General features: G+C 39.7%; 1 protein-coding gene across 1 annotated transcript; it reads left to right on the forward strand.

Annotated features, from left to right (window-relative positions):
- The first annotated feature begins 757 nt into the window (after positions 1 to 757).
- On the forward strand, positions 758 to 11,746 carry LOC149769087 (uncharacterized). Its single transcript, XM_089949972.1, has one exon. The coding sequence runs from the start codon at positions 839 to 841 to the stop codon at positions 2,048 to 2,050; it is 1,212 nt and encodes a 403-aa protein (XP_089806098.1). The 5' UTR covers positions 758 to 838; the 3' UTR covers positions 2,051 to 11,746.
- The last annotated feature ends 2,861 nt before the right edge of the window (positions 11,747 to 14,607 follow it).

A 14,607-nucleotide genomic window follows, 5' to 3' on the forward strand; every position in this document is an offset into this window, starting at 1 on the left:
CAAATGATAATCTTTTTGCTAGCATGGGTTAAAAAGTATTATTAAAGCAAGTTATTATTGTGTATAATATTTGCTCTGCAAACATCAATTATTATTACATATGGCAAACAAATAGAATCCTGTGTGATAAACACAACTGGCATGGAGCAATAAAATCATTGTTTAAACTTACCGACAGGATATAACATACACAGATTATTTTATTACAATGCAAACCAACCGCGGAAAATTGGCGTTGGTATCTTTTTAGTGTGTCGATTTTTTCTTCTGAAGTCTGCCGACAAAAGGAAGCAAAGTTGGTTTCTTTGGATATTTTAAGTGTGCCGATTGCTTTCATCTTTTTTTTTAAAAGTCTGCCGACACAGAGAAGCCAGCATTGATTCTTTTAACCTGTATTAGCGGGAATTTTCAAAATAAATTGAAACAATGGAACATTTCTGAAAGCGGCACAATCTAGTGTGTCATGCACGCATACCAATATAAGGCTGAACAGTAAATTTAGTTTTCATTTGTTTCATCTAAAATATTCCCTATCCATAGTTTATGGTGTTTTATTTGTCGACGACAAGAAGCATGTACTTCGTCTTGTAGATATATCTACGTCATTTCCGGTTGCGTCGACTATATTTGGGAAATCGTAACTAAGGGGAAGTAACAGCGATGTATACTTCTATTTCGAGTAATTAAAATATTATTTATTCTTTACCCTTGATAATTTTTTTTGGGTTTTTTTGTGTGCAAGTATAACTATTTTTAATCATGTAATGCAGATCTGATATAAATAGGAAAATGTTGGAGTACGGCCGGTGACCTTTAAGTCAGTGCGTTAAAAGTCAGGATGAACATGAAGTCTACGGGAGAAAAACCATTCAAATGCGAATTTTGTGATAAAATATTCAGTAATGGTGCTGGTTTAAAAAGGCATACGAGGATCGACTCTGGAGAAAAACCATTCAAATGTAAAGTTTGTGATAAAATGTTCATCCGTAGTGGTGATTTGAAAACCCAGATGAGAATTCATACTGGGGAGAAACCATTCAAATGTCAAGTTTGTAATAAACTGTTTAGTAAGAATTTTGAGTTAAAGCGCCACATGAGAAGGCACACGGGAGAAAAACCATTCACATGTGAAATTTGTGATAAAATATTCTCTTACAACAGTAATTTGAAAAGGCACATGACCATTCATACTGGAGAAAAACCATTCAATTGTGAAGTTTGTAATAAAATGTTCAGCGAGAGCAGCGAATTGAAGATTCACATGATAATTCATACTGGCGAGAAACCGTTCAAATGTGAAGTTTGTAATAATCTGTTTAGTACGAGTTCTAATTTAAAGAGCCACATGAGGATGCACACGGAAGAAAAAACATTCAAATGTGTAATTTGTCATAGACTCTTCAGAACTAATAGTGATTTGAAAAGGCATACCAGAAAACACACTGGAGAAAAACCATACAAATGCGATGTCTGTGATAAAATGTTTAGTCAGTCCTACAGTCTACGGCCGCACATGATGATACACACTGGAGAAAAACCCTTCAAATGTAAAGTTTGTGATAAAATGTTCATCCGTTGTGGTGATTTGAAAACCCACATGAGAAAGCACACGGGAGAAAAACCATTCACATGTGAAATTTGTGATAAAATGTTCTGTTACAACAGTAATTTGAAAAGGCACATGACCATTCATACTGGAGAAAAACCATTCAGTTGTGAAGTTTGTAATAAAATGTTCAGCCAGAGCAGCGAATTGAAGACCCACATGATAATTCATACTGGCGAGAAACCGTTCAAATGTGAAGTTTGTAATAAAATGTTTAGTTCGAGTTCTCATTTAAAGAGCCACATGAGGATGCACACGGGAGAAAAAACATTCAAATGTGTAATTTGTAATAAAATGTTCACTCACAGCAGTAATTTGAAAGTGCACATGGTCATGCATACTGGAGAAAAACCATTCAAATGTAAAGTTTGTAATAAAATGTTCAGCCAGAGCAGTGTCTTGAAGACCCACATGAGGCAGCATACTGAAGAAAAACCCCATTAAAATATGGGTATTGTAATAAAATATTTGGTCATGGAGGCAGTTTGAAAAAGCAAATTAAGATACACATTGGAATAAAACCATTCAAATGTGAAGTAGACAATACAGTGTTTTGCTTGGGTGGTGCCTTGGATACCACATGACAGTACATACCAGAGGTGAGCCATTCAGGTGTCAGGATTCCGACAAATGTTCGATCAGGATGGTACTTTGAAAAACACATAAAGATGTATAGTATGGAATGACTTGGGTATGGAAGGAATGAATTGCTTCACCTTGAATAGCCACATACCTGGTACATGTACTAGTGATCAAGTGTTAAGTTTGTGGCAAATGTTAAATCAGGATGGTAATTTGAAAATGTACGTGAAGACTGGCTTACACACTGAAGAATACCATTTTAATGTTGTGCAGTGTCTAGACCAAGGGATGAACTTTTGAAGCAGTGAAAATCCATATTGGAGGAAAACCATTTTAATTGTGAAGTTTGTGGTCAATTTAAGTGTGATATATATTTAATTTATATTAATACATAAGTAAAATATCCTGTATATGTATGGCTTTAATATTAGGATTATTATTAATAGAGTTAAACATGTTTATTTGGGTCTGGGTGTAAGTTATTGGGATTCCCCAGGTGTACCTGACATTGTTCATGTTTTTTATTATAATTGTAGTAACTGACCGTTAGTGATCCGTAATGGAGAGCGCTTTAGACCACTCAGCCACTCAGGGCCCTTCCGCTTTGTCTAATGTGTTTGTTATAAAAGCCAACATCAACAGATACATAACAAAAAGCAAATTAAAATCTCTCCAACCAACTTGGATACCACCATGCAAAACATGTACACACACACACACATACAACTTCAACAGAGCTCCAGACACACAGGCAATACACATCACCAGCCACACATAACTAATCTCTCTCAAGTGCTATATCAAATCAAGCAAAAAACAGAAGTGTGTTACGTCAAACTGGTTTCTTCTCACTTTTTGAACACCCAAAGTCAGCCCCAGTTGAATCAAATATAATAATGGTATTACCAATAAAACTCATGCACTTAGCAACAGTAGGGGTTCATTCATCAGTCCACACACTGTTCAACTAAGATATTTCCATGTAGCTTATCATTTCACTAGTTAGCAACACTTGCCATCTTTCTAGGACAGAAAATATAAATTTTCAAGAAAGGCTTGAAATTAGAAATTTCCTGATGTCAGTATACACTTCATGATAGCTGTACCCAGTAGGCACATTGTTCTGCACAGTATCATACTGTACCCTACCATAAAACATTTTGCAAATTAGAACTGGTGAAAGTTAAAACTTAACTATATAAAATAATTTATTTTATGTCATCAACTGCATATGACATCCACCACTGAAATGTGGTAATACATTATACAGTAATAATATCCAATGATTTTATATTTCTATTTTCTCATGCGTAGAACTTGTGTACTTAGGATCAACAGGTCACCCCATTGCCCTCATTAACATATTCATCTTAATGCACATTATTGGATATACACAAATGCACATGGCTTGAGATGCTCATTGCAAAATACTTTCAGCACACTACAGTTATAACTTTTTCTTGATTTTGTTTTCCATTTCTAAGAGCAGCTTATATAAAGCTAGAGTCTTCTTAGATAATTGTTAGGATTTTCATCCAATTGGCCAAAACCTGATGACCGCTGTAAAGAGTGAGAATATTAATATTCCCTAATTGATGCTGTGTTTTAAATATGCTAACTGATTTGCAAGGATGCAGGGTTATTTTAATTCAGTCAGACAAAATTGGGTGAGAACAATAATCTAATGGTGTTTAGTACCATGGTACGGTAATCCCAGTTGCAGGGTTACATTATTTTGTCTCCCCACTTGCCCCAAGGGGAAACAAATAATATAGCCCCTTGACAGGGACTTCCTTGTGTCCGTCCAAACCTCAACAAAGATTCTATTAATCTTGTTACTGGGAAAATTATTCATTCTTGTTTTAAGGTCTAGCAGAATTGTATTATGGTTGTTGTTGAGTAGTTAATTTGGGCTGGAATTTATTTCTTAAATTGTTCAATTTAAGTGAGTTTTCTCTGGAAATACAGACTGCTCATAAAAAAGTAAGATTTTTGGACAGAGACATTCACTGGGAATTGAAACTTGGATTTTTGTTGTTGTAATTCAACAAAAGAATGTTGATACAATACCACAATACTGGCCAATATAGGCACATTCAGCATTTGGTTTAATTTGGATTTCCATTCAAGTTTATTCAGAATAGTTGTTATCTTGAGGTGTGCCTGTAATTCTAGCATTATTTGGGATTTAATTTGCAATCCTGTAATTTTTTATTTGTTGTACTTTAGCTTTTTATTCCATGTAAATATATTATCTGTTGAATTTTAAAAGCTTGTTATTTTTACTCTTTTCTGTTACTTACGTTAAGGTGGCCTAGTGGTTAGAGCATCTGCCTTGGATGCAGGGATCACAGGTTTGAACCCATGGCCAAGACATACCAAAGGCTGTTAAAAATTGTACTGACAGCTGCCTCTCTAGATGCTCAGCATTAGGAGGTTAGTGTTAGGACTGGTCGGCCTGGTGACAGAATGTCTACAGCATTATGACTAGTGCTAGACATCACTATAGACTGTCACACAGCAGACATCATAATGTTATGTCTGAAAATTGTTAAAACTATGTTAAAATTCGAAATTTCACTATCACTCGCTTTTTTTTAAGAGAAAAGTCTTGTAAGATAAGCAACAGATAAAGATACATGCTGCAGAAAAAAAAACCTTTGAAGTGTGTTGTTGTTAATAACACCAAAATATGCTCCAACAACAACATTGATTTTTTTTATATATCTTTGTATACACCAAAATTGTGACAAGTAGTTGTTTTAAAACAATAAATGCAAAACCAGCTTTGATTTAAGCAATTTTGATATGAATTATTTCCTTTTTACTGCGTTAAAACGTTTCAGATGCCATATTGATAGTGACGCAAAACACTTTGTTTCTATGGATTGTCAGAGAACTATTGATGCACCAAGGACTAACGGATGAAAACCTGGAGAAAGGAAATGCAAAATTAATGCACTAACTCTGACAATTACAGCGAAAAGAGTCAAAACTTGAATCTTAAAATGCAGTTCTCAAGATTTCCTAATAAACATGCTATAATTCAGGCTGTGTTTATGTGTCAATTTCGTCATTGTAATTTTTTTGTGATATAGATTTTTAACGTAGCTTTAAAAACAAATCAGTCATATCGCTACGATGTCTGCAGTGCGGCAGTCTAAAGTGATGTCTAGCACTGGGACATCATGCAGCAGACATGCAGCATGATGTCCCACCCAGACACATTATCAGGACACCAGGCTAACCAGTCCTAATACTATCCTCTTAATGCTGAGTGCCTAGTGAGGCAGCTGTTTGTACCATTTTTTAAAATAAGTGTTTTGTGTGACTGGGCCAGGGTTCGAACCCGCGAACTCACGCATCCGAGGCGGACGCTCTAACCACTAGGCCACCAGAGTGGTCTGCATTGCAATTGTTTTTGGTTATGTATATTGGAATTTATCAAACCAACATGTACACTGCAAATCCACTGTTAGATTATATTGTTTTAATCAGCAGGTAAATTCCAATGCACATATTTCCAATTCGAATAAATTACCCACCCATAATACGTTAGGAGAACTATCACTACCTCGCAAATCCAGCCCTCCCAGATACTACATTTAGCTCAGGGGAGCTAAATATTGTCTGCCAACCTATTGTGGTCAGGCAGAGTGATATCCGCTTAAATATAAGACTTGGCGCCAACGTGTAAGGATATCTTAATTATTACCTCTGCGTCTGCCAAGAAGTACGCTGTCATCCCGAGAGACCTCGTAAAAGTCAGACGCTACGTGGAAGATATGCCACTACAAGTTGGAGGAGGGACGCCGAGTGGTCTAAAGCGCTTACTGTTCCGGATCACTGCCATCTCATCTGTCTGCGTGGGTTCGAGTCTCAGGCTCGGCTAACGTGGGTACGTGAGAAAGCTCGCCAGTAGCTTCTCCCGGGTCGGTGGCTCTTCCCGGGGTTTTACCAGATTCTTTTTCCAGAAATTATACTGGCGCTATATATAGCCTATCTTGTGCTGAAAAATGGCGTTAAACCCTACAACAACAAGCTTGAGGAGGTTTTCACTTCATAGGTAACTATACTCCATCTATATTTTCAGCTTTTCTTCTCCTTCTATCAGGACAAAGTTTTGCCTTTATAAGTTGCCACACTTTGTCATCGTGACACATTTAGGTACTTTCACGTGGAGCCTAAACGACTGCAGTCAGTTCGCGCTATACTTATAACCGTCAATCTGTAGCTCTGCGCCTACACGGTATGCAAACATCTCATGTGCACGCACACAGGTTTGTAAACATGTAAATTTTCATTATTGTTTACCCATATAATTCTGTACCTTATTTAACTTGTTAATTTCTGGGTCACCCTTTTAATGAATTAGCTCGGTACGTACATTGCGTTCAAGACAGGTGCAGGGCTACGGCTTTATCCATTTTGCTCCATTTTGTCTTACAGATTAGAATGATGGGCAAAGTGCAAACAACATATAACTCAGACCAAAGGCGTCACCAGTCTGCATGCTGATTTCTTCCGCTGTGTGAACCTTTATGGGAACAAGGGAGATAATTCAGCTTACTATTTAACCACGAAGTGCCGGACATTGACACGCTGAGAAACAGCTCTGGCATCCAAGTCACCAGCACTGGGCTCGTTATTATCTTTAAAATTCACCCAACCATGCCTCCTCGGGGTCCGACTTGATACCCCTTACAGAATGGGATCACAAGTAGTGATCCCATTCTCACAAGTAGTCGGGGCTCCGAGTGGTCGAGTGGTTTAAAGCGGTCTCCGTTATGGATTATTGCCATCTGACCTCGTTCTGCGTGGGTTTGAGACTCGGATTCGGCCAATGTGGGTACGTGAGAAAGCTTGCCAGTAGCTTCTCGAGAGTCGGTGATTGTTTCAGGAGATTTCCCGGGTTCTCCCTCCATCATTAATACTGGCCGCCGTGTATAGCATATCGTGTGCTGAAATATGGCGTTAAACCCTACAATAACAACAACAACAAACAGTCACGTTCCCTCTCTTTCAGCAGACATACGGACAGGTTACATAGATCATAATACTATAACCCGTCCCAACTGATGATCCAAATGATATCTCCCTCACTCTGATGACGAATTTGCGTTCGACAGGCCTAGGCCCTATATTATGGATCACCAAGTCCAAACATCGACATTACGGACTGAAACAATAAGCGCTTAGGCTTCCAGTACTTCGAATCCGACTTTTGCGTTAGGCCTACTCCACACAACCAAGATGATGTTGATTGCTCTATCAGTACCGCCGTCGATTCTACCCTACACGAGGGCGCGGGAAGATTCTGCCTTCCGAACTTCCACTGAGAACGTTTTTCCGCCCCCTGCACAAGCGCTGCAGCATATTTTGATCTTTCGACGAACAGACGGTTCTGACTTTAGTTATGTTCGTAGTGTGGGAGTTAATAACTGTCTGTCCCGCCTTAATCATCAGTTCGTTGCTGGTTCTCGCATTTGCACTCTACCAGCTATTCATTTAGAACGCCAGCATTGACAGTGATCTCGCCACGTTGTGGATGACACGCGCGCGCGTGTGTGTGTGTGATTTGGAATTTTAACGTAGCTTTAATTTTTCAGTCATATCGCTACGATGTCTGCAGTGACAGTTTATAGTGATGGCTACCACTGGGGCATCATAACGCAGACATGTAGCATGATGTCCGACCAGTTACTTTATCCTGACACCCGATCATTCCTAACAATAACCTATTAATGCTGAGCACCACTATTAGCATTATTACGATTTTTGTAAGTCTCTGGTATGACTCTTTTGGGGATCGAACCTACGACCTACCGCATCCGAGGCGTACGCTGTAACCACTAGGACACCGGAGCGGTGGAGATGAGATACCACACTCTGTGCTTGTGGATCGGATGGCCACTGTTTACACTTCGGATTTAGTGGAAAATATCGTTACCGTTATTTCGTTCTTGACATTTTGTTCGCGAGCTATCTTCCAATCGACGAATATAAATTTTCTTCCACTCAGAACACTTCAGGGCATGCATGGGGGTCAGTCTCAAGCTAAGAACACTGCCTTTCACCTCTGCCCTCTGTTTAGCGTCCCGATGGATTAGTACGTTAGCGAGCCATCAAGGAGACACGTTTCCCTCCCTCCGCAAGAACAGCGTCGATACAGGGATAGTACGAGGAATGAACAAAAAGAACCAAGGGTCATTCATAGGACACGAACCTCTGAAAGCCGTCCTATCGAAGTTCCACAAGTCGAATATCATGCGGATGTACCATCGAGATGATTATACCGTTCGTTCCACTCATTTTTCTTGGTCCCAACGGCAAACGACTTCGTGTCTGGTCACAGGCCGAAGCACCCACAATCCATTTATCCACGCCCTTCGGTTCCCACCGGAACCCCACAGCGTATTTTGAACAATATTCATGAGGGAGACTTTGCCATCACTCAGAGTTCAAAAGTCCCATATCTTAATGTCTCTATTCATAAGGTTTCCATGACATTCCTGCGATTATCTTACAGCAGCGTATATCAATTCAAGGCACCCTAATGGAGTCTCAACTTCAGCCCTTGGGTCTTCCTTCGTCTGACGAATCGAGTAATGGCGCAAGTCCGGTACATTTCTATCGTGGCAAACTCAGGTTACCTGGACAACATCCTTCACCAACATCAGCGAGTTAGCTGTAGCCCTTGTTAATAATCTGGACTTCTCATAAACAAGGAAAAATCCTACCTAGTAGGATCTCAGCGAATCGTTCACCTAGGTGTGGACTTAAATATACAGGCATCATATTTTGTGTTCCTTAGGATGAGGCATTGAAACGACTCATTGTGCGTATTACTTTCGAGGTATTCTATTCTCATAGGATCGCTCAACGCGGCCCCGCACATGATGGTCCTATGTCGCCGTTTACTGTATTACAGATGTTTTGTCTGCACGAGTGTAATCCTCCATGTTGCCCACTGGAACGTCCTCACAACATCTGCACCAAACTGAGGTACCATCGGTGCAACTCGATAGCAACCTAACGTGGCTCATAGCGGGTATGCATTAACGCGTCCACCCGCTTGAAATTGCTGTCTGTGCCGATGCAAGTTCCACATGCTGGGGAGCCAGTCCACCACCATCATTTAGGGACCTTTGTGTCATGGGGTGGGACTTATCTTAAACAACGAAGAGGAACTCAATCCTACCAGGATGATTTATCATCAAAAACAAGGATTCCAGTCCCCAGAATTCTGCGTCATGGTATGTGACTTATCTTAAACAACGAGGAACTCAAACCTAGAATGGTGATTTATCATCAACAACAAGGAGGATCCAATTCCTCAGACCTTTGCGTCATGGTGTGGGACTTTTTGAAGTGGCGTTGTCATCAACTAGCCACACAAGTTCACCATATCCCGGAACTCCTCAACTGATTGGCCCTTCGTCGCGGAACAATCGACTACTACAGAAGGAATGGTATTTCCATCCATTGGTTATCACGCTGATCTTTCCCCGATGAGATCGACCGTTGGTGGGCCTTTTTGCGACAATAAGGAATGCAAGACTCCATTTTTTGTCTCTCCAGTACCAGACCCAACAGTTTTGGGAATGGACTCCCTATCGTTGGATTGGATAAACCATTCTGAACTCGTACAGCTACCTCGAAGCAATCTGATTCCAGGTGATACAGAAAGCAAGAAAATCAGCTTGTAGCCTCACACCCATCGCACCACTCCGATGAGAGAAGTCGTGGATCAGTGACCTCGTCAATCCTGGATCAGAACTCCACGGTTGATTCGAATCTTATCTACTCAAACAACCACGATGACAGTTGTTTCGTCCCTGCCCGGAGCTCCTTAACCTGAAACTGGATCATATCAAAAAGGCCCACAGACTTAAATAATTCTCAGAACCAGTCGTGGAATGACGTCTAAAATGTATGAAGTCAAATGCCACATTTTCACCCAGTGGTGCACAAACGAAAATATTTTACTTCTCCAGTCATGGATACCGCAGATAGCTAATTTCCTCCTCTGGCTCTTCGAAGAGAGAAAATTAGCTCCGAGTACGATCAAAGGATACCTTTCCACGATAGCTGACACCTTTCGTCATCATGGGCATGAATTTATCGGACAAAAGCTTGACTAATCCAATCTACTTGCCACTTTGAGTATACACGGCCTGAAACGTTAGCCCTCTACTCTAAGTAGAACCTATCTTGGATATTAACCTGGCTGAACAAGGCTCCTTTTGAACCAGTTGCACGGGCATCTCTGGCGCACCTTTCCTACAAGACCTTCTCCCTCATGGCCTTAGCAACGGCAGGCATAATTAATGAATTACATGCCCTGTCTGCAGACCCTAATTACCTGCAATTCCGACAAGATGGGTCAGTCATTCTTGTGACGGCATTCCCTTTGCCAAGAACCGTCTCCCTTCCACGGGTAACCGGAAATCTGTCATCAAACCCTTTTCTCACCTGGACACATCAACTGGAGGCCATTTACAAGACCCCGTCATATCTTTGAAGTGGTACCTTAATCGAACGAAGCTGGTTCGTCGACGGAGATCACAAGTTTTCTACCTCTTAAATCAGGACAAAACGATATATCAACTCAGGCTATCTCATTCTGGATTAAGTTCGGTATTCTCTCAGCGTACTGGGAAATAATCCCACTCAAATTAACTTTTTAAGCATCTCAGCTTGTGAGGTTAGGGCAGTTGCGACAAGCCTTACATTTGATTGGAACTATTCTCTAACCGACGTCACTCGTGCTGTGGGACGGACACCGGAGTCCACATTCTCTAACTTTTGTCTCCGAGATTTTTCATCCCAAAGTTCCATTTTGATTTGTTAGGACATATATCATCAGTTCAACATTACTTTTCCAAGTCGATTTCCTCTGAATTTCCGGGATACCTTTTCCCTTTTGAAGCCGCGCCCCAACATATTGAGTCCCCTCCAGTGGGGCTACCTAGAAGCTGTCTCTCATACCTTAGGGATCGGAGATTTTATCTCCGGGTTAAGGGGATGTAACTCCTTCCACCTATAACTTAGCCTTCTAAGGTAGTGTGATTAGTTAATTTATTTGAAGAAGAAAACAAAACTTTCAATGTAAAATGCGTTTCTTCGAAACTACTTACCCGTTCTTAATACAGATAAATATCCCAGCCTCCAGGCAGTTACATCCCCAGTGAGCATGCCTTCCGCTCCAGTAATGACTAACATATCCTTTCACGTTGCCGCCAAGTTTTAATGTAAGGAGAGAACATTCTGCCCGACCAACAAATAGGTCGGCAGACAACTGTTAGCTCCCTTGAGCTGAAAGAAGTATCTGGGATGGCTAGATTTGCAATGTAGTGATAGTTTTCCTAAGGTATTATGATTGGGTAAGTATTTTCGGATAAAAAATAAAAAACATATTATACTAGGAAAAATTGTTTTCTTTCACATATTCATGCCTAAAGTTTATTCTCCTGTAAATAGATCCATATATATTTCTATAACTTGTAAGTTATTTTTATTGAAATATATTAGTTCAATAAATATGCTGCAATTCCACTGTTGGATTATGGGAATGTATTGATTACATTAATATCCCTTATTAACCTTATGGTCTATTTATTGTCCGTTCTCTTGATGTAAATGGCTTTAATAGTCCTAAAGGTGCATGCGTCTGCATCATATTTGTTTATCATAATGGGAACTTAAAGTGGGTGGGGTAGAATGGTAATGTTGATGAATAATCAGAGACATGCTGATCCCAGTTTTGTGCCACCAATATCACGTACCGACTTATCTTGTACTGTTGCAGATATTTTCACATATACAGTAACAAAATCATTGATTCTTAACTGTTTTTGGTGTTTGTGTTTATGATTAGTTTTCATCATTGTATATAAGTAATAGAATCTTACCGAGGTGCTGAGGCTGCATAATTTATCGATGGAGTGTTAGATGACCTAAAAATGGTTCTCAACACAGATCGTGACAGCGTTGGACTTGTCAATGAATATCTGCATTCAATCGGCGTTTCCGAACCCTCCGATACACTGACATATAATTTTGTATAGGGTCAAGCGCAAATTCATAGCTGTAACCACACTGATATTTCACTACTGACTCTAGGTCGTCCCGGAATTGTCCCACGTGATGTTACAATGGCGAAATAACATTCACAGATGTGTGCACCCCTCTTAAGTTTACCAAACAATATTTTAAATCAACACTGGCGGAATTAAGAAGAGAAATACCCGGACTGTTATTCAACAAGGACGCACTTGCTCTGATAACAGTTATCGGAGAAAGACAATTTATTCATGCAAAGAGTTTTACTCTGAGACAAGTTCGTGCACATGCGAAAACCTGAGACAAGAGCTACATGTACCATGTTGACGACTCTACAATGCATCCCATCTTGAATTACAGAACAGTGGTAGATGCAAAAGTAAGTTTTTACTTACCATTAACTCGATTCAACTTTAGTAATCCTGTTCCATTCAAGAATTAGACAATGTCTTCTTCGCTGCACATACTTTGTATACATGCGACTGTATTTTCAAAATAGGCAAACTATGCGGCACACACGTCATTGCCGAAATATGATTGGCTCAAAAGGTTATACGTATTAACACATTAGCTCAGACTTATCTCAGAGTTCAAATTCGCGAAAATCACACGATTCGGGTCCCTTACCTTCAGTTTGGTACAACGCAGAAAAGTCAATTATGGCTTAATGAATAGAAAAATAGCTTAAGAGTAAAACAAGCCAGTGGTATGGACGTCTGCTTTTAAAGACGGAAATAGCTGAAGGAAATCGAGGGTCATGGTTGGAAGTTCCGTACCTTCTCTCATATATTATGATAGTGAGGGTCCTATGTCAGAACGGGTCATGGGGGTAACCTAAGGTGATTTTGTCATTCTGTATGAATTTTTTCTTTAGATTATTGTTTTCTTTCTCAAAATCAAGCTCGTGTCGAACACCCGTGGTGCAAAAGCAAGGTTACTGTCAGAGTGAGGGTCAAAGATCAAATAGTGTCCGGGGCATAAGTCTTTAACCGGTTGACGTCGTAATCAGACGGGCTAATACTTAATGCCATTTCAAAGGAGAGATAGGGCTCACATATCAACTAGAATAACTTGTGGAGAAAGAACTCGGGAAAACCCAGTTTAATGGATATAACACTGAGACTTTACTCATGATATACTTAAAATGCCTTAATTAATACTTACAGAAGAGGGGGAATTTAGTAAATCGTCCTCCTCACATAGCCGAAATGAATTTATGAAAATAAACCGTTCAGTAATGGACATAAAGTTGCCCTATAGGCCCTTTGTAATGAATGACTTCATCATCAGCCATAGTTGTGGTATGCTGGCAGATTGACCGTTGAGTCTATATGGTGTTTGGAAGTTGAAATAAATTCATTAAATCTCAAGATACTGTTACAAAAATACATTCATTACAGAATACAAATCAGGTATTTTATTAGTATCTATATTTGTAATATATCAGTTGATTTTGTTTCAGTGTGCCTTGTTCAAAATGGTCAATTTCCGTGATTTCATATAGGAGACGCTGCCAGGTTGCCCATCGTCTAGGCAAAATCGGCAGAATATCGTCTACAAGTGACTCTATCTGGAATCATCAGTTATTTCTGTCAAAAAATAAAATGCTGCCAGAACTTGACTTGGTGGAGACAAAAATTGGAGCATGGTAAGTTAAACGTCACTGGCCACCTATATTGTACAAATGTGTAATATTATTATAGTCCTTTAAAAAAAACGCATTTGTTATGTATGCACACCATATAAATGTTTCATTTATATAAATCTAGCCACCCAACTGAAGTTGATGCTACTATCCCAGGTGTAGAGAGGCGCATTTCTGATGTGAAATCATGGATGACATGTAACAATCTGCAGATGAATGATGATAAAACTGAGGCCATTCCGATCACAACACAAAGACTTTCTCATTCACATCCTTTACTTCAAACAATAAATATCAGCAACACCAACATTTATTTCAAACAAACAGTACGAAACCTAGGTGTCACTCTGGACAGTACTCTCACATTGCACCAACATGTCATGAACATATGCAAGGCTGCATCTCTTGTGTGTTCATTAGTACTTTCAAGACTTGACTATTTTTGTAACTCAATTCTGTCTGGTTCATCTCAATATCTGCTCCAGAAACTTCAGAAAGTTCAAAACACAGCTGCTCGGATCATACTTAGAGTACCACGATCAGAGCACACCTCCCTGCTGTTCTGTACCCTACACTGGCTATCGATTCGATCCAGAATTAAACACAAAATGTGTTCTCTGTGGTAAGTTTCAATGTCGGACTCAAGTCCAACATACCTATCCGACCTCACCCATGTGTACAATCGTATACTCATTATTCCCACTATGAA

The sequence above is a fragment of the Sinohyriopsis cumingii genome, unplaced genomic scaffold (assembly GCF_028554795.1).
Source record: "Sinohyriopsis cumingii isolate HCF-2022 unplaced genomic scaffold, ASM2855479v2 utg004857l, whole genome shotgun sequence".
Classification (NCBI taxonomy): domain Eukaryota; kingdom Metazoa; phylum Mollusca; class Bivalvia; order Unionida; family Unionidae; genus Sinohyriopsis; species Sinohyriopsis cumingii.